The 26,726-nt window shown below is 50.5% G+C and overlaps 1 protein-coding gene across 1 annotated transcript; it reads right to left on the bottom strand.

The window, feature by feature from the left end:
- Positions 1–2,162: 2,162 nt before the first annotated feature.
- ATP5MC3 (ATP synthase membrane subunit c locus 3) lies at positions 2,163–18,394 on the bottom strand. The gene is made up of 5 exons (XM_078681530.1): positions 18,281–18,394; positions 18,035–18,127; positions 16,862–16,939; positions 16,276–16,463; positions 2,163–2,420 (listed from the first exon to the last, which is right to left on the bottom strand). Exons 2-5 carry the CDS (start codon positions 18,071–18,073, stop codon positions 2,306–2,308), a joined length of 420 nt encoding a protein of 139 aa, XP_078537656.1. The 5' UTR covers positions 18,074–18,127; positions 18,281–18,394; the 3' UTR covers positions 2,163–2,305.
- Between the last annotated feature and the right edge of the window lie 8,332 nt (positions 18,395–26,726).

Here is a 26,726-nt window from a genome sequence, read left to right as displayed (position 1 = left end):
GTGTCTCTAGGAGTAGGTGTTTGAAGTGCTCCCATAGATTTGGCAACTTCAGTTTTTTTTCATTTTCTTTAAAAGACTCGTCTACTTGTGGCCTGAAGAGATGCTCCTTATCAAGAGGGACATTTAATAAAGTTTACTGGTCTTCTGGCTGAAATCCAGGTATGCCTCTGGCGGTGGTGTCAGCAGAGTCCAGTGCGCATCTAATGGAGGAGATGGAAATTCATTCTTCCTGTACCAATTGTTGCCCCTTCTTTTTATGCTTCGCTGGGAAATATTGGAGGAGTTTCTCCATCTCATCCCAAGTGTGCCCTGTCATACCTGGCCAACAGCGTGTAGTTGCAATTTGCCAATGATTGGCAGATCGTGCACTAACTCGTTTGCCTGACGTATCAATAAGTTTGGATTCCTTATCAGGAGATGGTGAGCCCACTGTAGTTGGTGAATTTGCCATAATAAATATCTGCATGGCACTTCATGCCTTTCAACATTTAAATTAGCTTCTGGAGTGTTGTGGGAGCAGATTTCTTATTCGGCGCTAATGTTTTAGAACCAATACTAGTTTCACTTTCAGAAAGTGAACACTAGAAGTTCAAGTGCCCTCAGCACGAAGACTTCGTGTAAGCTTTCAGTGCCGAGCCAGCGGGCGGTGCAGCCGAAGCAGAATCTCAGAGTCAACCGTGGCCAGATGGGAGTGGTATTGGAAGCCTTTTGTTTTATAGGAACCAAAAGGTTTGGTGTGGGATTTAAGTACTTACGGCACCTCGACCTGATGGAAGATCATGAGACGCCAAGTCAGAGGACAACTCTTGAACCGAAATGGCGCGTTGACGTTTTGAGATCTTCCTCGGCTGGTTCGATATCTTGACAGGTGTGTTTGTCGATATCACGTCTCTGCAGCTCAGCGTCGAGCCAGACAGTCTCGCAAAGTCTTTTTGGATAGAAACGACCGACAGGCCCACTTTTTTTTGTACACTGGGGATAAGCACAGATTGTAGACCTTGTGATTGTCAGTCCATGGGTACTTGGAACAGCACCAGGGCAGAAATTAAAATGGAGCCAGCTTCATCAGCGGAGATTCAATGATGGAGTTGAATGAATGCAAGGTAGCCCGAACGTTTGAGGCCTGAAGGCCGTAATCGGAGTGTTCCAATGAGTGAGTCTACCAATTTCGATGAACTCGTTCGAACACAATACCAACGAGGGTAGTGGATTACGCATCAAAAGGATCCCAGAAGCCGTCTCAAACGGGAGCGCTGCAATACACATCTGAACCAGATGGCAGTAAGAACACTGCCCAACAATGGAGGAGACTATGCTCAGGCTCTCCATTACCAAAAGGAGGAAACACTTAACCCGCGTTAGGTCTCGAAAGACTTCAAAGAAAAAGTGGCAAATATCCGTGCCCAACACTCGATGGCAGTAGTTTGCAAAGCATGTGCAGCTACAGCCAAACATGCCTCGAACATAATGTTCAAAGGGCAGTGGTGCCAGACATGGAGCAGACTAGATGGTGGTTCAAATGCATGAGAATCTAAATAGAGGAAAAACCAGATGAGGTCGATGAGACTGTAGATGAGACTGTAGATGTTCAATGACAGATGAAGTCCAGGGTCTAGACTATTTTTTTTATTTTAAAGCATACACGCAAAGCTGAAGACTTTGACTACGACAAAGTTTGAGTTGTCTCCCCTTGACAAATGAAGAATTTGTGGAAACTAAATAAGGAATGAATAATGCAGAAAAACAGTGCAGGCTGTCGTTGACATAAAATGCTGGCAACTAGAACGTGTGCGGTGCTGGTTAAAGAACCAAGTAATGAACAGTGAAATGTATGGTGCAACAAAGGCAAAAATGAACAGGCGTGTCGCCCAGGTGGTGATGCGATGGACAAATTCAACAGATCTAATATGACAGGTGAGAAAAAAAAAAAACACCACATGAACATCTGTTGAGGAGTGGACTGCCCTCATTGTGGGAACCAACAGTTCCGTTGAAGATGGCACAGAACACGGGCTGAGTTGAGCCAGTGCATTAAGCCAAAGTGGAAATTGGGAGCAGTAAGTTAATGTTGGCTAACCTAGGATGGCCATGAAACATTATTCAAAAAATGAAACGTAAATCATGCACATTCGTTTTCTCCCACAAGAATGGACACCACCACATTTGTACAAGTTTTATCACTATTTTTAATGAAACGACCTTGCAAAGAATGTACATTCCCATGACAACACATCTCTTGGGAGCCAGAGTAAAATATGTAGAATCACATCTGTATCATCTAATGCCAACATCTTGAGCATCACATTTACATGGCAAACAGGATCAAGAACGCAACCATCAAACAAAACAGACCCATGGCTTCAGAAAGTGCAAATCCAAGGATAGCATAAGAGAAGAGCTGTTGCTTCAGAGAAGGGTTCCTAAAAACAAAAAGTAAAATGTTAGCATGCAAAACAGCAAGCACTCAAATTAATAAACTGGAGAAGTGAATAGTTACATGGGGCAAATACAACCTATTGCGACAGACCTTAAAAAGTGACCTGCACAGCAGACGTTTTGACAATCCACAGGCCTCAAAATCTGAAAATATTACAAACCCTGCAGGTCTAGCGATTTGAATTATCTACTTAACCTACTCAATAAACTGGACTCAAATAGTGTGATCCTAGGCAAATGTTTAATTATACGAGTCACCTTTCCATCATTATTACATACGCTAGCACATTCAAATGTGAGCTCATTATGTCTGCTGTACATAGTTTGATTTATTAGACCAAACTTAAGCTCCATGTATATTAAAAAAAATAGCTCCATGTACGGTACACGACACTTGACATGCCTTAGTTCACGAATATCAGGGCAGGAAGGCTTCGCAGTTCATATGATAATGTCACGCGTAACAAAGATATTACTAGAGCATGATGTTGTAGCGCTCAAGCATTTACAGACCAACATTTTCCACTGAAATGGGAACAAACCTTCCAACCCACACAGTTTTACTGATAAAACTACATACTCTACAGTGTAGAAATCTGTTTTCAAATATGTATCATTTGCACATCACCAAGTATTAACAACCTGTGCGTGCTTTCATCCTATTAAAATATGTTTCCATCTCACTTCAGAATTGCAAAAAGTGTTTCAATTGAAATACTTGTACAGTTAATTTACAAGCTATTTAAATGTTGCGGGCCAGCACAACTGTCAGTTTACTTTACTTTGAATGCAAAGTTAGTGGATTTTGTAAACTCTAATCTCCAGGATAAAAACAAGCAGCAGCTTGTTAGAACACATAAGCTAACATTCGACTGCTCGGTCTTTGAATGCACGCAAAATGAAACAAGATAAACAAAATATAAAGGCATCTTTCTAGTGGACTGCTTCCATCACTGCACAGAACTGTCTGGTAGCTACTGCTGCCCCCTTTGCTGCTGCTGACCCTCTGGTCAGGAGTTGGAGGCCCTCCTCCACCTGCTGGCTCATGCCTGCACCTCATTCTTGTTGGTCTAGTGGTAGTGCATCACTGCTCTGCTGCTGGACAGCCCTTCTGTCTCCATCTGCTTTTCTCTGCCTCTTTCCTTTTTGCACTTTCAGCTGCCTTTCCCGCTGTTCTCTATGGCCCTGGCCCTTTCAGTGACCCTTCCCCAAGTTTCCCCAACTCCCAGCGGTCCATCCCCCACGCATACTAATTAATGGTTGCTGCGCTGTGAAAGTGCAGGCCAATGACATTTCTAGTGGACTGCTCCCTTCACTGCACAGCTCCACCTGGTAGCTGCTGATGCCCTCTGTTCAGGAATTAGAGACCCTCCTCCACCTCATCCCTGGTGGTCTAGTGGTAGAGCGCAACTGCCCTGCAGCTGGACTACCCTCTTGCCTTTCTTTTGCTTCTGCCCGTTTTCAGCTTTTTGCCTTTTACCACCCTTGCCGCTGCGATCTCCCATGGTCCCACCCTTCCGCCAGTTATCTTCCCACTCCCAGTGTTTCCCACCTCCCAGCCCCCCTGCACACTACTTATGGCTGCCACGCCAAAGGCAAGCCCTCCTGTGCCCATCTGCACCAGGACCCTTGTTCTTGGACCTTCCACTGATATGACACCAGCACCCTCAACATAGGATGCCACATCACCTGACCAAAGGACATCCAAGAAACTGCAACCGCGGCAAATTGCCAGCTACACCCGCCACCCAGCCGACCAACAGTGCACTCGACCGGCTCCACTCATCCTCAACATGCGCTCCCTCCACAAACATGCCACAAAAATCTGGAACCGCCACAATGCCGCCTCTTCAGACATAGCCTTCTTCACAGAAACCTGGTCTAACCCCTGCTCTGCTCTCCACCGACTACAAAGAAAGAAAAAACCTGCAAGTATCATGCCAGCCGACCAGGAGGTGGTAGCGTCACCATCCACAAGACAACCATCCTTCTAACCACTCACTTGAACGACCCAACAACAACCATGGAGCACCTATTTCCAGACCAACCCCCAAAACACCCTAGCCAACAGGCCTTCCAGGCCCCGCCCACCCTTCAAACACCCATCGCAGCCAGACACACTTTACCCAGTCTTCTCCGCCAGCTCGAACCTACAGCCACACCACCGAACTCCTTCTTCAGACCACGCCTTCACCATCTCCACCATTCACTACTGCCCACACCGCCCCTCTCCCTCAATCGTAGCTGGAACAAGGACACCGAAGAACATCTCTCCTTCCTCAGCACTACCACACCACTGACAGACTCCAACAAAGCAGCACACAACCATCACAATGGATATCCAACTGTGCAGACACTGGCACCCCTCAAGAAGGCACCAGGCAAGCAACACTCCAAGAAAGCCAGCTGGTTCACTCCCACAAGTCCAGGCGCACCTGCAGCTTGCGAAAAGAAGGAAAAAAAACTCTAGAAACCTACACAACCTTCAGAACCGCCGCCAACGCACACCTCCTCAATACCAAAGAAAACATCCCCCCCAAGACCGAAACACCAAAATCACAAACAGCAAAGAACTCTTCGCCACAGTCAAGACGTTAGTCCGGGCCAAAGGCGAGACAGATATCCCACCCTCCCAAGACCTCTGCAATAAACTGGGCACCTTCTACCACAAGATCAGGCAAATCTGTGACAGTTTTAACACCCAAGACCCTGCCACTGCACACAACCACGCCGCACCCCAGCAGATCCTGCTCAACTGGACTCAGCTTACCAGACACTAAAGCCCATCCACTCTGGAAATCCATCAGACCCTTACCCTGCTCAGATCTTCCATACCGCGGCCACCGCCAAAGCTTTGCCGCACCATCAAACTGCCACCTCGCTCAATGACTGGAAACAAGCAGAGATCAACCCCTTGCTGAAGAAGTCATCCCCAGACCAGACGGACCTCAAGAACTTCAGACCATCTCCCTCCTCCTCTTCCCAACCAAGGCCATTGAGAAGGCCATCAACGCCCAACTCTGAGTTCAAAGAGAACCACTCACTGGACATCTCAATCCAGATTCCGAAGTAACCACCACCATCAGGTCCCTCCTCAACCACAGTGAAACTGCAGCTCTCATCCTACTGAACCTCTTGGCCACCTGTGATACAGTCTCCCACTGCCCCCCAATCACAAAACTTCACGATGCCAGCATCCATAACAAGGCCCAGCACTGGATCTACTCTTTCCTTACCGGCTGAACATAGTGAGTCAGACTACCTCCGTTCCTCCCAGAACCAATAGAGATTGGCTGCGGAGTGCCCCTGGGCCCCTCCTTGAGCACCACCCTCTTAAACATCTACATGGCCCCACCTTGCAGCCACCATCAGAAACCACAGGCTCAACATAGTCTCACACGCAGATGACACCAATCAACCCAGACACCAGAACCAACCTTTACAGCGGGATGAAGGCAAAGGCCACCTGGATGACAGATCAACTCGGACCCATACCCTCAGCCTAGGACAATGCCTGGTGGCCCCCTGCACGGGGAACTCCTCCCACCCCCACAGACCATGCATACAACCTCGGCATCATACTGAACTCCTTGCTCACAATGTACTGCCAGATCAATGTTTCCACACACTTAAGTCTGCTTCGAAAGACATTCAGATGGATCCCCACAATCCAGAAAGAGGGTCACCCATGCACACATCACCAGCGAACTCCAGTAAAGCGACACTACACGAGCGTCACCCAGAAACCACTCATGAAATTACAGAACATTCAAAACGCAGCAGCCAGACTGGTCCTCCACATCCCCCACCACAGCCACCTCACACAACACCTGAACTCCACTGGCTCCCAGGCAACAAGAGAATCACCTTCAAGCTTGTTACACATGCCTACAAAGCCCTCCACGACGCAGGACCAGAATATCTGAACCACCCCCTCTGATTACATATACCAGTCACAAAACTTCACTACTCCCAACTTGCCCTGGCCACCGTCACACAGATTCACATGACCAGAACCGGAGGAAGTGCCTTCTCCTACCTCACTGCCCAAGACCTGGCACATACTGCCTCTCCACCTCAGCTAATCCCAGTTGCAGCGCGCTTCAGGAAGGACCTCAACATTGGACTTCGACCGAACCTCAGCGCCTAGAAGAATCAGCAGCCCCCACCTTGATACCATCATGGGTGATTAGCCGCACTGTAGAAACTGCAGATTTTTATTGCTCATTCACTTTCTGAATGAGCAGGTCAGCTCGAGTTCTCTAGCCAAAAAGAACCAGTAGGCCCCAAAACTAGTTTGCCTAATAAAACCTGACACGCCATTGCAAGTGATTGATTCCTGAACTCAAATAGTTTAGCTGTAGACTGAAACCAAAGCATCTGCAATATAGGCAGTGAGTAGGAACAGGGATTTCTATAGTCCTGTATAGGCAAGCTTGGTTTAGAAAAAGCTTTCAGTAAGCGATGGCAACTGTGGCCAGACTAGTAGGTAACTTCGTACAATACTGATCAAGCCACTGCAGCTGCTAATTAGGTTGTGTGTTGGCATGCCCCGATTGGCTTTACAAGTCAGGCTGGTTTGAGAATGTGCTCAATTCATTTTACAGTGAGCCTGCTTCTCAAACTCCCCCCCCCCCCCGCCCCACCCCCTTCACCATCACCCCCAAATAGGCCTGCCTCCCCTTATGTTTACACGATCAGCCCCTTTTGTTTTTAGGTCATAGTTCAAGATCTACAGTGACATACTACTGCAGTACAATGGAAAGAGTGCATTACAATGTAAAGACTATTTCTCCAATTGGCCAGCAAGGTAGTTACAACGCCAAGATTGTAGAATTGTGGGAAATGGGCATGGCAAGAACGCACAAACTAGAATGCAAAACACATTCAGGATCGGGAGAGTAGAACACAAAACAGCCAGAAATTAAGGGCAGTTTCCACCCTCCAGGCTGAAATACACCATATAGCCAGTAAAGCATCCATTTTAGCGTGAGGGGGCAGATGTAATAAATGGATCCCAGGCATCTGTAGTGCTAAACCTAGATTGGGCCAGTGTCTGATACGGCAACGCAAGCCTATGACTGCTTATCCAGGGAATTCAGTACCAAAACGTTATTACTCAAATCACCAACATGGTTCAATAAAGGATAGCATCCAACTGAAAGATGGCCGATTTGGTCATAGATTGTGCTGGTTTCATGCAGATTACCCACTGGCAGATGACAATGATAGACTTTCCCCACCGGTTCCCTACTACATCCCCATTTTTCCCCTTACATACTCTTTCTGGTAGTCGGGGTTGGAGTATATTCGCCACTACCCTCCCTCCCCTGCAAATCATTGGGGTTGTAGGTGTAAGGATTAACAAGTACCCAATCACAAAAATGACACCCTCAAGGAGTAGGGTATACCTTAAAGTATCTAAAATCCAACCTCATTTGAGTAAGCAAATGGCCCCTTAGGGGATAACTGAGACCTCGCTAGCGGCTAGGAACGACGAGACCTACCCTTCTGTCACCCTGGAGGTCACATGGTCCTGCTGAATTGCCCAGATCCACAGCAACAATCTATAGCAAGAAACAGGTTGGCCCATATTTCTACTACTCTGAGCTGTACTGTATCATTGTTTCCAACACAGTACCCTTTGGTTTTACTTATAACAAGAGGACCTATGTTTCAAAGCTTCTGAAGGATTTCGGTTATTTTTATACCACATCAACCTACACACGGCACTTCCACACATTCCATCATGGGGTCTTCTTTTCAGAAGACTTCTGGCTAGCAGTCCCATCGAAGGGCCCCATGGACATTACAGCAGCAGCCCGACATTGCCAGATGGTGAAACATAACACCGATATGGGTATGTGAGGGCTCTTGCTTATGAGGCCACCAGACCCTCATCTGCTTGCTCAGGCTCTCCAGACTTACTGCTTTACCCTGATTTTTATTTGTGACTTTAGAGGAACTGCACACTATGAATACATCCCCTAAGAGGGACCACTATGCTAATATGTGGTTTCCCTCCGTGCATAAATGCGCAGAGGAAAAGACAGTCGTCAAATAGGGCCGAAATAGATTTGTGCATTTTAAACCCACAGTACTCCGAGGGCAGTCCTACTGGTGCTGAAATTCCTTCACTGCTTGGTCTCTAACACCCACACCCCAGATACAAGATAATAGGCTGATCAAACGAGATAAGCATTGAGATCAATATTCCACGAGTACTGCTCTAAGTAGAAACATCTTAGAGATTCACAGATTTATACTTCCTGCCAGTAACAAATCAGCTTTTAAAACAAGAAATAAAAAACAATGTGTCCTCCATGGTGTCAAAACAAGGATCCCAGTCTGGACTTAAACCTAGATGGGTCCCCTTCCTGCCAACCACAACCCCAATTCCATGCCTTCTGAAGCCTCAAACGCAACTTTTGTGAAACTGTGAAAAACAAAGGCAAGACAGCCAGAGGGCTGTTGATCATCCTTAGCAGAAAGAACACACTGATGATCCAAATAACCACCTAGAACGTTTTCCAGACTCAGTCACCTCAAGAGCCAGCCTTCCAGAAAGTCACAGAAGCTGTGATGGACTTCGTCAAAAGAAAGCAAAATCACACCGTACAAACATTACAGGTGGCTCTCACTTTTTAATGTGCATCAAAGACAAATCTAGGTAAATGATAAGCAACCTGCATACCACCAACTCCCATCCAACCACAACCTGCAGACAGTCAACTCACACAAGCTGCAACTCATTGATCTGCAAGATAATGGACCCACAAGGCCCAAGAGGAACAAATGTTCAAAGCTCTTAAGGGGCACAGGCACATACAGCTCACACCTTGCTATTTTAACTCCTTGCTGGGAAGAAAAAGAAAAAAAAAAAAAAAAAAATTCTACATGGTAATGAATCTGTACCCTTGCCCTACTGTTGTCCAGATCACCAATGCGGATTTTTGTTATAAGCAAACACGGATCGTACATGTGCACCATAACATAGGTCTGTCTCTCCCGACTGTGGAGTTTAGATTAGAAGAGGTGGCCAAAACGTAAGTGTTGGAAATTCGGGGGGAGGGGAGGTGGGGGGGGGGGGGGGAGGCTCAACACTGATTGGAATCACACAGAAAAAAAGAAATAACGTGTGATTGTTTGATATAGCATATAACATCATATATATATCTGTTAGCGGTACGGTCAATGTAGAATATCTCACTCATGTTGTCCATTACATTGGCTCAAGGGAATACTGAATAACTTTCTATTATCTTGTATACAACGCTGTGAGGACCATTGATACAATTGTTAGGGGGTATGGGACGAGGCCCACCTTTCTACTCTGCAATCAATACATGTATTTGTTTCCTACAGTTTTGGTGCAGTGTAATAAAATGCAACATACTAGGAGCTACTGCTATATGGCAGAATTTGGGCCATTGCATCTACTGCTGGGTTGTTGTACCTTTTACTTTGCTTAAGGTGTAAAGCCGAACACAACTTTACCTGTTTCCTATTATCTGATCACCTATCTTTATAAGATGGTCAGCATGACCACGGTGCACTTTCGCCTGTGATTGCCACATACTCATTTAGTTTCTCACTCGGACGACCAATAGGAAAAGCAACATAATTCGGAAAACTGTATTGCTTCTCTACCACCCCTCCCCAAAAAAAAAGTCATGGTCCGGAAAACAAATGTACACACGCTGGCAAGTCAAATACTATAAATTAATTTAAATAATTCGCACTCCTGTACGCCCGCTCCTTACTTCCGGGACGCCAACATTATACTTCCGGGACGCCAACATTATACTTGCTGAATGCTTGATAGGAGGTAACGGACTACAAATTTTTTATTTTGAACTTGCCAATTTATATCAGATATTAGACCCCCAATTTGAGTGCAGGGGGCCTTAAATTAATTTATGCTAACTACACATATAAATGTTTTACAGATGAAATGCGGAGGTGCGCAAACTTCACATCACGTTATTTGCACTTACTCAACATCTCATAGGCCACGGCATAACTTACTTTCAAAGATGTGCACCAAGCAAGTGGTCTTACGAGGTCACCTGCACTCTCTCCATATCTCACAGGTCAAGGCAGGACTTTAATTCTAAAGATGCAATCTTAGCCAGCTATTATGTGATGTTTGAGTGAAGTGAAGAAATGTCACTTTTTTACATAAAGATGATGTTGACAGGAATTTTGTAAGTCGTGAAAGACTTTATTTTGCTAGCATAGTCTATTGACTAAGTATCTTTACATTCCAATATACTGGGACTCTTTCAAGAAGCTATAACAGTAGTGGAATGGCTATTTAACGGCAGAACTTATTCAACAGGTTGGAACTTAAAGGTTCTCCGTCTGACCCTGCTGTTACTTTTGTACGTTTTTATTAACGTTTCAATGAAAGAACAATTATCTTTTAAACTGAGCTTCTCTCGTGGAGTAATCTATTTCATTAGGCTTCAGGTTTACTTTGAAAGCCAGATTTTGGATCTTCTAATATTTTCTTCTTGTCAAACTTATTGCCAGGATATTACGTATCTAGTGCAGCACCTTCCAGTTATCCCAATTTTGTCTGTGCGATATTGGGAGTCTTCTACTAATGCACTTGTTTTTTTTTGTCGTGGTCATTATATATCCGAGATCACAAGTCCAGTATTTCCCAGCCTGACGCTTTTGCTACGTTAGGCGATCAATGACACTATTTCTCTCCGCTATCTTTGTACATTTCTGATTAGGTTTTTACTCATTTTATACCTAGAAAAGGGCCTTATTTTAATCCTTTGGAGCACAAGCCCTTACACCCTTTCCAGCGTATCAGTAAAAAGTTGTGATCTACTCTTCAACGTCTACATGGCTCCACTTGGCCCCATCGTCAGAACCTACGAACTCAACATCGTGTCATACGCAGACGACACCCAGCTCATCCTCTCCCTATCCAACGAGCCCAACACCGCCAGACGCAACTTTCGAGAAGGCATGGAAGCCGTCGCCAAATGGATGAAAAACAGCTGCCTACAACTAAACACCAACAAAACAGAAGTACTCATCATGGGCCCAAACCCCCGACGCCTGGAGCGACACCTGGTGGCCCACCGCCCTCAGAAACCCGCCAACCCCCACAGACCACGCACGCAACCTGGGAATCATCCTGGACTCTGAGCTCAAAATGGACCGCCAGATCAACTCTGTCTCATCTTCCTGCTTCCACACCCTCCGCCTCCTTTGTAAGACCTTCAAATGGATCCCCCTCGAACACCGAAAGACAGTCACTCACGCCCTGGTCACCAGCAGACTCGACTACAGCAACGCACTCTAGGCCGGAATAAACAAAAACCTCATCCGCAAGCTACAGAACATCCAGAACGCCGCCGCAAGACTGGTCCTCAACCTGCCAAAACACTGCCACATCTCCCAGCACCTGCGCACACTCCACTGGCTCCCCGTCGAGGCGAGAATCACCTTTAAGATGCTCACCCACGCACACAAGGCCCTCCACGGCACCGGACCAGCATACCTGAACAACCGACTCAAATTCCACGCACCCCAAAGGACCCTACGATCAGCCCAGCTCTCCTACGCCGTGGTCCCCCGCACCAGAAAGACCAGATCGGGAGGCCGCTCCTTCTCCTTCCTCGCTGCCAAAGCATGGAACGCCCTTCCGCTCCACCTCAGACAGACATCGCTCCCCATCTTCGCAAGAAACCTCAAAACCTGGCTCTGACAGACCCCCTCCTTGATGGAATGGAACCTGCACCCCCCCCCCCCCCCAGCGCCTTGAGACCCTTATGGGTGAGTAGTCGCGCTTTAACCAACCCCCGATTGATTGATCTACATGTCGGCTATTTGTATATGTCTTGAGGGCACATTTAAATGACTGTTCATACACATCCACAGCCTTGAAGTCAATGGGTGACGAAACGTGTCGCCTGTGATTCTCATGCATGTACAAGACTACAGTTAACTGGTCTTTTGTCACTAATAAACCAGATTTTATACATCTTTATGGACGGACTATAATTGGTCTTCCATTTAGTGCTTTGGTATATTTATCTAGTTGTCCTCAAAGCGGTCCAAACAATCCCAGGATACCCGTCTAACAAAGCTAGATAGGTAGTCTTTCTGCCTACCTACGCCCCTGCCCCCGCCAACCCCAATTCCATACCTTCTAAAGCCTCTTACCCAACTTTTAAGTGCAACTAAAAAAAACAAAGGCCAGATGGCTGCTGATCCTGGTTAGCAAACCACGAACTAGAACTTTCAAGACTGAGACAGGCACCTCACTAGCCAGCCTGCAAGAAAATCCCAGAAATTGAGACTCACTTCAGCAAAAGAAGACTATCACATCATACAAACATTACGGGTCATAGATGGCTTTCACTTTTTAAATGTGCAAAGACAAACCCAGGTAAATGATAGGCAAGCTGCATACCGCCGACTCACACACAACCTGCAGCTCATCTATCTGCAAGATTATGGACCCACGAGGCCCAAGAGGAACAAATGTTGAGACTAACCTTTGCGTATGCAGCAAAGCTCTGGCGGGGCTAAGCATGTAGAGGGAGGCGAGCCCCGGAGCTCCTCCGCGGTCGCCCTCCATAAACATCGATCCTGGCCAGCAATCCTGGAATCCAGCGCCACAGTCTGCGCATGAAGGTCCGGTGCCCCTTTTAAGAGGGTCGACGGAGCCTAGAAGGGCCGAAAATTGGGGTTCTTACCTCTCTCCCTGCTCGTGAGATCTGCAGGCGACAAGATGGCGCCCGCGACTGTCGAGGCTGGCGTCAGGCAGTAAGGGGACCCTTCGAGGCTGGCGGCAGCACTGGGGAAGCTGGAACCCAGCCGCTGGGACCGGAAGAAAGACGGCTGCTCCCGTTCACGATAGCGGTGAGGAGGTATCGCATGCCGGCGGGCGGAGGCCACCCAGCGACATCTGTTTCCCCCCAGCTGCCTGACCCTAAGATGACGGCGCCCGGGACAGGACGGACTTTTGCCATTTAGCGCGAAATCTCCTGCTGAGGGCCCTACGAGATCCCCACTAAGGACGGCGGAGGCCCCCGCATCGCCCTGGACCCAGCACCAAGACCAGAACGAGGTCAGAAATGGGAAAAGCAGCCGAACCAACACGGACCCAGACGAACATCATTCTGCCTGACCCCCAAATGGCGCCCAAGTTGGGTCACCGCACGGAAAAAACATCTCTGTATTCCCTATCTGCCTTGGAGATAGAGGGGATTAAAGCACACATCCTCCCTCCACAGGACTTACAGGGTTAACCAATCCTGCTATTTCCACGCATTAGAATTAAGATGGAAAAATTGTGCTGGGGGAATTTATGGCCTTGAGAAAATCTTTCAAAACAACGAGGTTTCCTGAAGTTTGTCACGTGACATGACCAGTGCGAGCCACCTAAATCCATAATACTAGACTATCATCAAGCGCGGAGAGAAACTTGGAGACAGAGAGCTCACTTGGTTGCTGCTGGGATTGAGACCTCCGTCATGACTTCAAACAAAGTAGTTGTAAAGAGACAGCTGAAATTCCAGGAGCCTAGTCCCGACAGTTCGACGATTTTGAAGGGCTGGAAGAGTTCCCCCGCTACACGGCGGAGGAGGGCACTGGACATTCCAGGAGCCTAGTCCCGACAGCTCGACGACTTCGGAGGGCTGGAAGTGGTCCCCCGCTACACGGCGGAGGAGGGCACTGGACATCGAATGCTGTCTTATTTAAAGTGCTTTGATAACCTAATCGGTTCAAGTTACTGAAATGTGCAACGTAACTGATTCTATGTAAACTGCTGTGTTAACATGTAACGAAACTGGTGCTCTGTAAAGCGCTCTGATAACCTAATCGGTTCAAGTTCGCGCTATAGAAAACTCTAAAAATAAATAATAAATAAACCCCTAAAAAAAAAAAAAAAAAACACGAATGGGGCGGGGGTGGAGACACCCCAGGCACATGCAGCTCATACCTTGCTGTTGTAATACTGCATGGTTTTAACTCCTTGTTGGCATGAAAAAATTCTCTACATGGTAATGGATGTGTACCCTTGCCCTACTGTACTGTTGTACAGATCCAGAATGCTGATTTGTTGCCCCACGCAAACATGGATCATGCATGTGTGCCATGACATGCCTGTCACAGACACTGGTCTTGTTCGACTTGGAGGGGTGCCCAAAGGCAACTGCCTTCACCAGAAGTTAAGGCAGTACGAGCGCAGTGGTAGCAGCATAACGTGGAAGGTAATGTGTCAATCGAGTGAGGCCTACTGGCTCCCTCGCCTTTAAGGTCCCGCTGCTGTGTACTTAACTCATGGCTTAGCTTACATTGGTTGGATTGACGTGCTGTGCAAGAGTAGAGACTGCGCTGGATGTAGGTGCACCTAGGAAGTGCACAGGGACGGAACAACGCATGCATTTTGCTGTGTGTACTGGGTATATGTAGACCAGAGATACCCAGGTAGTGCAGCGTGTGCTTGCAAGAAGTACAATACATAAAGGGAGAAACGTTGTGAAGTGCACACATGGGAAATGCATGTACTAGCAGTGTGTGTTTGTATGTAGCATACCACTGTACAATATAGAAAGGCCCCAGTGTTTAGTAGTGCACGCAGAGATTGTGTGTGCTGAATGTGTGCCTGGGGTGGCACACTAAAGGGAGGTAACAGTACTGGACAGGGTTTGTGTGCTGGGTATATACACCGAGTGCAAGTGTGCCTGAAATTATACATTACATGGAGGACACTGGGTTTCATTTTAGGAAGTCCAGGCTTCCCTGGTGAAAACATGATGAGAACAGGAATATTCTACCTCCCAACCCCACCACTCACCAGTCAGATGTGTATTGCTGCTGCATTCCTGTGAGCTGGATGGGACACTGGAAAAGGGAGTGTAAGGCTCCCCCTGGACACTTTAAAAGGATACTCCGATTCAGTGAGATCCCAAGGAATACCGGAGGAAGGAGATGGGCTGATAAGGGAATCAGTGTAGGTTTGGTTGGGGCCCAGGATTAATCTTTAGAAACATCACTGAGGCGAATATCCAGGTTTAATCTCTAGTCACTCATGGGCTGTGTTGTAGGATTATCAACTTTGGAATCTCTCCTACTGTGAGACTTGCGAGAGAAAGAGGGAAAGGCAGGGTACACGTCACAAGAAGCAGAACCTCAACATAAAAACTTCAGACCCGGATCGTAAATCACATTTGGTGTCTGGAAACATATGGGGTGGTTGAGACCTCAAAAATAGTATTCTGCCAAGCAGCCAGACTGGATGTGTGAGGAGGGAAAGCTCTGCAACATATTTGCCTATGACCAGGAGTGGAGGACAAGCTCAGGATCCACAGTAGGTCCAGTCTTGGACATCAGGAGTAAATTGCCTCAACCATATTGGCTGGGCCTAGGAACCCCTGCATGCTCTGCCCCCTCCCCCCAAAAGGAGTTCGAACACTCCTAATTTAGAGCTCAGGCTGAAGGATAATGCGAGGAAACAATTTCAATGCAGCACAAAACTGCAAGTTCTCTTGCCCCACCGTCACTCTAAACTGCAGGGCATGTAGTGATATTCACAGAGGAAAAAGGAGGTTAGTGTGAAATAGAAATCTCAAATTGGGTGAACAGTCAATTTTCATTTGGGACATAACCCGATTGAGGGCACTAGAGAATGCATAAAACTGGGGCTTTGTTTAGCACTATTCATTCACATACCAATATCAATCATGGTGCAACTGCATGTAGTGTCAGTCTAAATAGAGTACCAAAAATCTGAGCACAGTTCTCATCCTCGTGGCTGCAGTCGTTTAAAGCAATTGAATAGAAGAGACCTCCACCAGTGCTTACCTGGCATAGCCAATAATTAAACTGCCAAAAACTGTTCCAATGCCAGCCCCGGAACCAGCCACCCCAACTGTGGCAGCACCAGCACCAATAAATTTGGCAGCAGTGTCAATGTCCCGGCTGATTGCACTAGTCTGGAATTCTCTGAGTGCTACGGTGCTCGGAGTCCCGCAAACCAACGCCGTGTTCCCCTGCAACATAAAAATAAATATCAATTTAAGAAACTAATCCGTGCAAGTGTTACATAACAGCAGTAATCTTGAATGGAACAATCAGTAGCACAATAGAGATCAGTGGACAGGAGCTCATGTCAGTTACATAACCTTGATCAAGAACACACTTAACAGAAACCGATTACAAATAACCTTGAGTTCAGTGAACAGGGCAAGTAAAGAGCACGTGTGCCCTAGCATTCCAAGCAACTCAAGTAACATGGGAAAGCACGTTAATGAAAGGCATGTAATCAGAATATACACAAAAGAAAGAAAAACCCTCCAGTGATATCAGAACACTGAGACTAAACGAGAGGTTGGTGTATCAGTCACATAGACCGGTTCAACTTAGGCACAGGGGTGTAGTAATGATTTACCTCTACAGTCCGGACCTCTGGCCGAGACAATATAGTTGATGAAATTGGTCTGTAGAGAGCTCGGGACCCAGCACGGACCTACACGAAAAATAAACAGCAAGGGTATCAACAGACATACAACATCAAAGCACAAGCATCTCACCAGCTTATTGTTAGTCTCCAGCATCAGCACTCATTAAGTAATGTCATTGCTACAATAAACTCGATCACTGTCGCTGCAAACAAACGAACACAAAATGTATGAAATTAAGGAGCAACATGGATTCAACTAAACAGATTAGGGGCAAGTTTAACTGCATTTCGTACAGTCACATTAACGACAGGAGGGGCTGCCAGCAACGCATCGTCTTCGTTTATAAGGCACACGAAGCCAAACGTGACAGCAACACAACCAGCTAGAGACGTCAGTTGGTTTCTAGGGAAGCACCACCTTCTACCAATACATGGACCCAAACTTTGAGCTGCTCGCTCACCTATGCTATGCAAAGTATTCTTTGACACTGTCCCAAGCAGACCGGTCAAATACCTTGACGAAAACTCTCTACACCGACATTTGATTTTAGTCTGAAAAACTAAACATATATAAAGCGCACACACACATACAAACACTATATTCAGTGTCTTAAATGGGCCGGTACTGAGTACTAGCACTTTTTATTTAGAGAGTGCCGGCACTGCTCATAAACAGCACATTTTTCCATTTCAAACAATATATATCTTTTTTTTGACTGACTGGCGATGTTTCATCTATCGCCAACAGCGCATGTGATCTTGCTACAAAGATATACAGATGAGCGTACTTAATCGGAAACATTACAGTTGTTTGACGAGGACCCAAAGCACAGAAAGGCGATTTAATTAAAATAAAAGACATGCAATGGACGCTTCGAAGGCAATTGACGGAGCCGTTCGCTGCAGGCCGCGCTTGTCCTTGGCTGATCCTCCAATAGAGGTCACGGTTATTTGGCCGCTTACATGGGCCGAACGAGCGACATGAACACAGAACCGTGACGCCCCACGGCAGAAGAGGATTCGGTTCGCGCGCAGAGTTGTGCGGGGAAGGCCCCGTGGTTCAGATGCGCCCATAGGCCCAGCCCGGAAGGACAATGTCAATGTCCCCTCCTTAGCGACTTAAAACCCCCGCTCCAACCCTTCACTCCCAATACTCCTTACCAAGGTAGGGGTGCAGACGAGCTTGGCGCAGGCGTACATGGTGATTTATCGGGGGTCCACAGGGGCTGCTGTCAAAAACCGGGGTCACCCGCTCTGTAAAAGAGGAAGGTCACAGACTGAGAACCGGGCTTAGAGGCCGCCTGCACCACAGTGGGCTGTACACTGTGACGAGAGCTCCTCGCTAAAAGGTGTTTCGAGCAGGATGGCACTGGATAAAGAAAGCGACAGGAGCCTGCAGATACTCACCGGCTGCAGAGGTCGAAGTGACTGGAGACGAGTGCGCACGCGCACTGAACACTTATACGTAGCACCCGGGTGCAGGCTGGGGAAAATCAGCTGAAGGTCACTTTGTAGCAACTTTATTGTCACTCTAGAGGAGAACAACGCTCCGTAGCTTCAAATCAGGCCGAGGTCAGTGGGCGTTTCTGTAACGCCGTGCTGCCATTTTCGCACAATGGAAATAGACAGGGGACTCACCACAGTTGAAAATCGGCCATAAACTTGCGAGACACGACCGCCATCTTAGATTATTAGGAGGCTGGAATCACTCCGCTTTTTGATACACTTTTAACTTTACTGCGATAACTTGTAGTTCCTGAATAATACCACGTTGAGTGTTTTTTTCAAATCATTTTAATCAAAGCAAATTGCATAATATTATTTGACCCGTAGCTGCTATTGTTACGCATGGCAACATTCAAACGCTGTAAGAGACATTACAGCCAGTTACCCATAATTTTCAAAAACATATTCATCATTTTTAATGTAAGTTGGAGCTGTACATTAAATCATTTTACTAGGCGGGTCAGTAAGTTACTATAGCGAGTTACTTGTCAGAAGCCCGGCAGTGTCCTTCTTCCATTATCATGATTAAAAACGTCCTACGGGTTCGAGTGAACTTGTCCTTTTCGTCCGCCCCTGCCGCTACTTGTTTCAAAGACATCCCTTAATCCGTTGGTAAATTCACAGTAATGGCAGTAGCCTGCTCTTGGTTGTGAAATGTGTCACCCATGGCTGGTCATGTACTACCTAGACCAGTATATTTAAATAGCTGCCAAGTTGTGAGACAATTTATGTTTGGCATATCCATCGTTTCTGTCTGGTTAGTGGCTATTAAATGTCTTATGTTTGACACTTAGAGTGATACCGAACAGAGAACAACAGTTAAACCGTAGTGAGACAAACTTAACAAATTCCCATTACCTATGTATATAGAGATAACTCTAATCACTGGTTTATGCAGGAGTCCGCTGTGCTTTCTACCATTCCTATGTGACTCTTAGAGTATATCCATGTGTATCCCCTCCCTAAGTAGATAGAGATATCACTGGTATATGCCTAGACTTTATCCATTTGTATCTCCTCCTTGTGTGACTCTATCTCTTGTACATTTGAAATTTTTTCTGTCTGTACCTTTTTATAACGCATGTAATCCTAAATCTTTTTATAACGCATGTAACCCTCAATCCGTATGTTTCAACTGGTTCTTATGTAAGTCAACAATTTGCAAATTATTTTTGTACCGTCAGTCCTTATGTTTGAAACTGGGTCCTATGTAAAGCGCTCTGACACCTTCGGGTAAAGTTTGCGCTATATAAAATCGCATAAATAAATAAATAAATAAACATATTGTGTTAAAAAACAAGCATTGGCATAGCCAATAGGTCTCGCCTTTGGGACCGTATAATTGTTTAGCCATGCAACAGTTGATGTTGCAGGAAGGATATTGTGCTTGTTGGACAGGCCGCATGGTCGGGCTGTCCCCCCTCCCCGCGATGGGACCCGGACCCTGGCTCTCCCGGAATCCCCCAACCAGAGTCCCCAAACGACCACCCGAAGTACCCTGCAATCCCTCCACTACAAGACACCAGCGCCGGACCCAGCTGGCCCGGGTCATCATCCACACCACGACATCAACCCGGCCGCCATCTTGGGGCGCTGCAGCGCGAGGCCGCGTGGCCTCAACTCAACCCTAACCCGGGGCCCGGCCGGCCCCGCCATCGAGGCACCAACCTCCCCCCAGGAGGCAGAGTGACCACTTGGCGAGTCAATGGGAGAAGGAATCGTCAACGGCTCTCCTCCGCCAGGTGTCGATCACCCCCGGCCGCCCTGAGCGCTGGCTCCACCCCCCTGCTGGGTGTCTGGACTCCCTCATCCCGGACCTCCCGGCCCCCCCAGGCGCGAGGGTCCGGACATCAAAGGGGACCAGACCTATAACTGGGGCAGGGCCAGACCAGGACAGCAGTTGTATCCTGGCGTCGAGAGACCCGAGAAGAACTCATCCGTAACTGGCCTGCTGGCGCTGCCGCGGCCCTCTGCCTCGTGAAACCATCGTCTTGGCCTGCTGGCGCTGCCGCGGCCCTCTGCCTCGTGAAACCATCGTCTTGGCCTGCTGGCGCTGCCGCGGCCCTCTGCCTCGTGAAACCATCGTCTTGGCCTGCTGGCGCTGCCGCGGCCCTCTGCCTCGTGAAACCATCGTCTTGGCCTGCTGGCGCCGCCGCGGCCCGATCCACAGACACTCCAGCTCGAGGATTGTGAGCTCGCCTCTTAACACCACCTGTACCGATCCGGTACCAAGACTGTCCCGCTACCCCCTTTCCCTACAGAGACTAGAAGTGAGAGGACCCCCGGGTCCGAGATATCCTGTAACGCTGATATCCTTGCCTTAAGAACCTTACATAAAGCATTGAACTCGACTTGGTGTGGTGCCTGTTTGTGGGGAGGGAGGTAACTTGTCTGTACGATCGTCGGAGACGGTCCCACTCGGGGATCTCTCCCCCAGTATCCGGCCGACCCTCAGGGTCCCCGTCTAACATTGGTGGCAGCGGTGGGATCCGAACCTACGCATAATCGTACAGAAAGTCACCCGACCCACGACACACGACCACCATGACAACAGAGAGCGGAACAACGGAGAAATTCCAGATGGAAAAATTGGAAGACTACAACCACCGAGAACTGAAGCAATATTGCATGGAACTTGGTCTCCCAACCACGGGTCTGAGTACGAAGGAAGACTTCAAACGAGCCCTAGAAGCCTGGGCGGAAACGGGTACGGGCGTACCCCGAACACAAACAACCGAAACGAGCCCCGCACCAACTAAAGAAAGAGCGGGTCTCTCCCTGGAAGAGATCCGAGAAAGAGAAAAAACCAGACTCCACGAATTAGAACTAGCCCGACTTCGCTTGGATGGAGAACTCAAGCTGGCAGAACAAAAAATAACCCTGGAACACTTACGGCTCAGGGAAGAGCGAGAAGACAAGCAAAGACAGAGGGAGCTAGAGGAAAAGAAACTAGAGTACGAACATGAGCGCAATCTCAAAGCACTGGAGATCCAGAAACAGGATAAAGACCTCGGGCTCCCCGAACGACCGACCCCGTCTGCCTCGACCGAACCCAAGGTTCACATCCCCAAAGATGTCATCCGGGAATACCACAAGAACGATGATATACAGCAGTGGTTTAAAGCCTATGAGGTGGCAATGACCTCCCACCGGATTCCCCGAAGCGATTGGGGAGCCGGATTATGGGGGAGGTTTGTCAACGAAGGGCGGGACGCCCTGCTGCAACTCCCGGACCAGCTGATGACCTCCTACGACCACATGAAGGCCGCCCTCCTCACTCGATACGGGCTCACACCGGAGATGTACCGCCAACGGTTCCGCGACTGCAAACGGATTCCGGGTACAACTTGGGTGGAGTACGTGAACTTTTTTAGCCGAGCCTTCGAGGGGTGGATCAAGGGCAACAAGGTAACCACCTACGAACAACTCTTTGACCTTATCATATGGGAACACCTGTCGAACAACTGCTTCGTGGAGCTCCGGCAACACCTCCTGGACAGTAAGCTAACCGACCCTCGACAACTCGCCGTCGAAGCCGACCGGTGGGAAAGCACCCGAGTTGGCCGGAACGCACCCAGCGAATTATCCAGATCGTATCGCCCCCGAGGGGGAGGAGGAAGTCAGGGTCGGGGGAGAGACCCCGGCCCCTCGTCACCCCCCAGAAACCCCTCGACCCCGGTTGGCCGAGGAAGCCCTGGCGTTCGGGCCGGTTTCCGGGCCAACATTACGTGCCACAGGTGCCAGCGACCCGGCCACTACGCCAGTGATCCCAACTGCCCAAAGAATCCGAACACTACCCCCCGCCAAGTTGCAGCGGCGGCCCTAGGGGAAGAACTAATCCCGGAGGACCAAGAAGAGTACGAGGCCGATCCCTCTGAATGGGCACCCGCCGCCATGGCACTGGTCTGCTTAGGGGAGAGAGACATGATTCCGCGGGCCCCCCTTCCCGCCAACACACAGAAGTACGGTCAATGGGTCAACATTAATGGCCGCCGGGCGGAAGCCCTCCGCGACACCGGGGCCAGTGTAACGGCGGTCCGACGCCACCTCGTCACTCCAGACCAAATCTTGCCGAACATTCTTTGCCCTGTCCGATCAGCCGACAACTCTGAGAGCCTATGCCACATGGCCTGCGTCCCCTTCGAGTGGGGGGGAGTAACAGGGATGTTAAAAGTAACTGTCCGCGATGATGCCCCCGTGGACTGCCTCCTAGGAAACGATCTTGAAAGCTCTCCCTGGGCAGCTGTCGAGCGGAGGGAGCACCTGGGGATGCTTGGCCTCCCCGAATGGGTCTGCGTCACGACCCGGTCCATGACCGCCCGCGCGGTCCCCAGCCCGGAAGAGCCCGAGTGGCCAGAACCTCCTCCCGCGCTCATCCCAGAGGAGGCCGCCCCAGAAGCCAGTCCATTGACCCAAACCGAAGAAGGATCCGACCAGCTTCGGGACGTCCCTAACCTGGCACACTGGCGGCAGGAGGGAGGCCCCACGCAGGAACAATTCCGGGCCGAACAGAAAACTTGTCCCTCTCTCGAAGGACTCCGGCAGCAAGCCCTGGCCCAGAGCACCGGGGATACCTCGGGGGCCCACTGGATCTACTGGGACCAAGACCTGCTCTACAGCGAGCAGAAAGTTGCAGAACTAGGGGCCGGTCGGGTGCTGGTGGTGCCCCTTCGCTTCCGAGACTTCCTCCTGAACTTAGCCCACGATGTCCCCCTTGCCGGACACCTGGGGCAGGATAAAACCTACGACCGCCTGGTGACCCATTTTTTCTGGCCCAACATGCGGAAGGATGTCACCAACCACTGCAAGGCCTGCCCCACCTGCCAGGCCAGCGGAAAAAGTGGCCGAAAAATCAAAGCACCGTTACAACCCTTTCCTGTCGTCACCACCCCGTTTGAACGAGTGGGAATAGACATTGTGGGGCCCCTCGACCCGCGAACAGCCCAAGGACATCGGTTCATCCTGGTCCTTGTAGACCACGCCACCCGCTATCCCGAGGCCATCCCTCTTCGGACTGTGACGGCCCCCGTGGTGGGCCGGGCCCTGATGGGGATCTTCTCCCGGGTGGGGTTCCCCCGGGAGGTCGTCAGTGACAGGGGCACGAACTTTATCTCCAGATATATGAAGTCCCTCTGGCAGCAATGCGGGGTCACCTACAAGTTCACGACCCCCTATCACCCGCAAGGAAACGGACTGGTCGAGAGATTCAACCGCACCCTCAAGGGGATGATTAGGGGCCTAGAAGAACCCCTTCGACGCCAGTGGGACGTGCTACTTCCATGCCTCCTGTTTGCCTATCGGGAGGTCCCGCAGAAGTCCCTCGGCTTCAGCCCATTTGAACTCCTGTACGGGCACCCCGTCCGGGGCCCCCTCAGCCTAGTCAAGGAAGGTTGGGAGCAGCCTCCCCAGAAAACTCCCCCGGACATCTACAGGTATCTCCTGGCTCTCCGCAACCAGACCCGGCGGTTCCGAGACGCCGCCAAAGCCAACCTCGAGGCCAGTCAGGAGGACATGAAGAGGTGGTACGATCAGCACACGTCCTCCATTGAGTTCGAACCTGGACAACAGGTCTGGGTGATGTCCCCGGTTGAGCCCTGTGCACTCCAAGACAGATGGTCCGGGCCCTTCAAGGTAATCGAACGCAAGGGGCCCGTCACCTATTTAATCGACATGGAGACTGCCCGGAACCCCCTACGGGTCCTCCATGCCAACAGGCTCAAACCCCATTTTGTGCGATCCGAACTCAGCCTCCTGATGGCTACCGATACTGGGACAGAAGAAGACTCCGAACCCCTTCCGGACTTACTGAGGGCCCTCGAGCAGGATGGCTCAGTGGAAGGGGTCCAGCTCTCCGAGGCCCTGTCCCCGGAGCAACGCCAAGACTGCCAAACGCTCCTGAGGCAGTTCGCCTCCCTGTTCTCCCTCACCCCCGGAGTCACCCCCTGGTGCCTCCACGATGTGGACACCGGGGACAGCCCTCCTATTCGACACCGAGCGTACCGCGTACCAGACCGGGTACGAGCCTGCATCCAGACCGAGGTGTCCAAAATGCTGACCCTAGGAGTGATCGAACCCTCAGACAGTCCCTGGGCGAGCCCAGTCGTCCTGGTTCCCAAGGCAGCTGCCCCGGGCGTTGCCCCTGAGCTCCGGTTCTGCGTGGACTATCGGGGGCTGAATGCAGTTACCCGGACCGACGCTCATCCCATCCCCCGGGCAGACGAGCTAATTGACCGGATGGGGGCCGCCCGCTACCTGAGCATCTTCGACCTAACAGCGGGCTACTGGCAGATCGGCCTCACCCCTAGGGCCCAAGAACGATCCGCCTTCTCTACCCCAGACGGGCACTACCACTTTAAAGTCATGCCCTTCGGCATGAAAAACGCCCCGGCAACGTTCCAACGGCTGGTAAACCAGGTACTGGCGGGCCTGGAAGACTTCAGCGCCGCCTACCTGGATGACATTGCTGTGTACAGCCACCAGTGGACCGACCACCTCCGCCACCTGCGGGAGGTTCTACACGCCCTCCAGCAAGCCGGGCTCACCATCAAAGCCAGCAAGTGCCAGGTTGGCCAAGGGTCCGTGACCTACCTAGGACACCAAGTGGGAAGCGGGCTGGTGGCCCCTCTCCAACTCAAGATCGCTGCCATCCAGGCCTGGCAACCCCCTACGATCCAAACGGAGGTCCGAGCCTTCCTGGGGCTCACCGGATACTACCGACGGTTCGTGAAGGACTATGGCAGCATCGTGGGGCCCCTCACAGAGCTCACCTCCAAAAAGAGCCCCAAAACCGTCAACTGGACCCCGGCCTGCCAATCGGCCTTCGAAAAGCTAAAGACCGCCATGTGCACGGCCCCCGTGCTCCAGGCTCCCGACTACAGCCGGGAGTTCATTGTGCAGACGGACGCCTCCGATCATGGTGTGGGGGCCGTCCTCTCCCAACTCAACGCCGAAGGGGTCGACCATCCGGTGGTCTTCATCAGCCGACGCCTCTTGCCCCGAGAACAGCGCTGGAGCACCATTGAGAGAGAGGCCTTTGCCGTAGTCTGGGCCCTCAAGAAGCTCCGGCCCTACCTCTTCGGCACCCACTTCCGGGTGCAAACAGACCACCGACCCCTGCAATGGCTGATGCAAATGCGGGGGGAGAACCCGAAGCTGTTGCGCTGGTCCATCTCCCTGCAGGGGATGGACTTCACGGTGGAACATCGTCCAGGCCAGGACCACGCCAACGCCGACGGCCTGTCACGCTTTTTCCGCCTCAGCGAGGAGAGTCCCCAGGAAGATGGCTGACTCTCCCCCGCCTTCAGCTGGGGGGGACGCATGTTGGACAGGCCGCATGGTCGGGCTGTCCCCCCTCCCCGCGATGGGACCCGGACCCTGGCTCTCCCGGAATCCCCCAACCAGAGTCCCCAAACGACCACCCGAAGTACCCTGCAATCCCTCCACTACAAGACACCAGCGCCGGACCCAGCTGGCCCGGGTCATCATCCACACCACGACATCAACCCGGCCGCCATCTTGGGGCGCTGCAGCGCGAGGCCGCGTGGCCTCAACTCAACCCTAACCCGGGGCCCGGCCGGCCCCGCCATCGAGGCACCAACCTGCCCCCAGGAGGCAGAGTGACCACTTGGCGAGTCAATGGGAGAAGGAATCGTCAACGGCTCTCCTCCGCCAGGTGTCGATCACCCCCGGCCGCCCTGAGCGCTGGCTCCACCCCCCTGCTGGGTGTCTGGACTCCCTCATCCCGGACCTCCCGGCCCCCCCAGGCGCGAGGGTCCGGACATCAAAGGGGACCAGACCTATAACTGGGGCAGGGCCAGACCAGGACAGCAGTTGTATCCTGGCGTCGAGAGACCCGAGAAGAACTCATCCGTAACTGGCCTGCTGGCGCTGCCGCGGCCCTCTGCCTCGTGAAACCATCGTCTTGGCCTGCTGGCGCTGCCGCGGCCCTCTGCCTCGTGAAACCATCGTCTTGGCCTGCTGGCGCTGCCGCGGCCCTCTGCCTCGTGAAACCATCGTCTTGGCCTGCTGGCGCTGCCGCGGCCCTCTGCCTCGTGAAACCATCGTCTTGGCCTGCTGGCGCTGCCGCGGCCCTCTGCCTCGTGAAACCATCGTCTTGGCCTGCTGGCGCCGCCGCGGCCCGATCCACAGACACTCCAGCTCGAGGATTGTGAGCTCGCCTCTTAACACCACCTGTACCGATCCGGTACCAAGACTGTCCCGCTACCCCCTTTCCCTACAGAGACTAGAAGTGAGAGGACCCCCGGGTCCGAGATATCCTGTAACGCTGATATCCTTGCCTTAAGAACCTTACATAAAGCATTGAACTCGACTTGGTGTGGTGCCTGTT

This window comes from Lissotriton helveticus, chromosome 3_1 (genome assembly GCF_964261635.1).
Source record: "Lissotriton helveticus chromosome 3_1, aLisHel1.1, whole genome shotgun sequence".
NCBI classification, from domain to species: domain Eukaryota; kingdom Metazoa; phylum Chordata; class Amphibia; order Caudata; family Salamandridae; genus Lissotriton; species Lissotriton helveticus.
The sequence above is the reverse complement of the archived record's forward strand: the minus strand, read 5'-3'. Positions and strand labels throughout refer to the sequence as shown.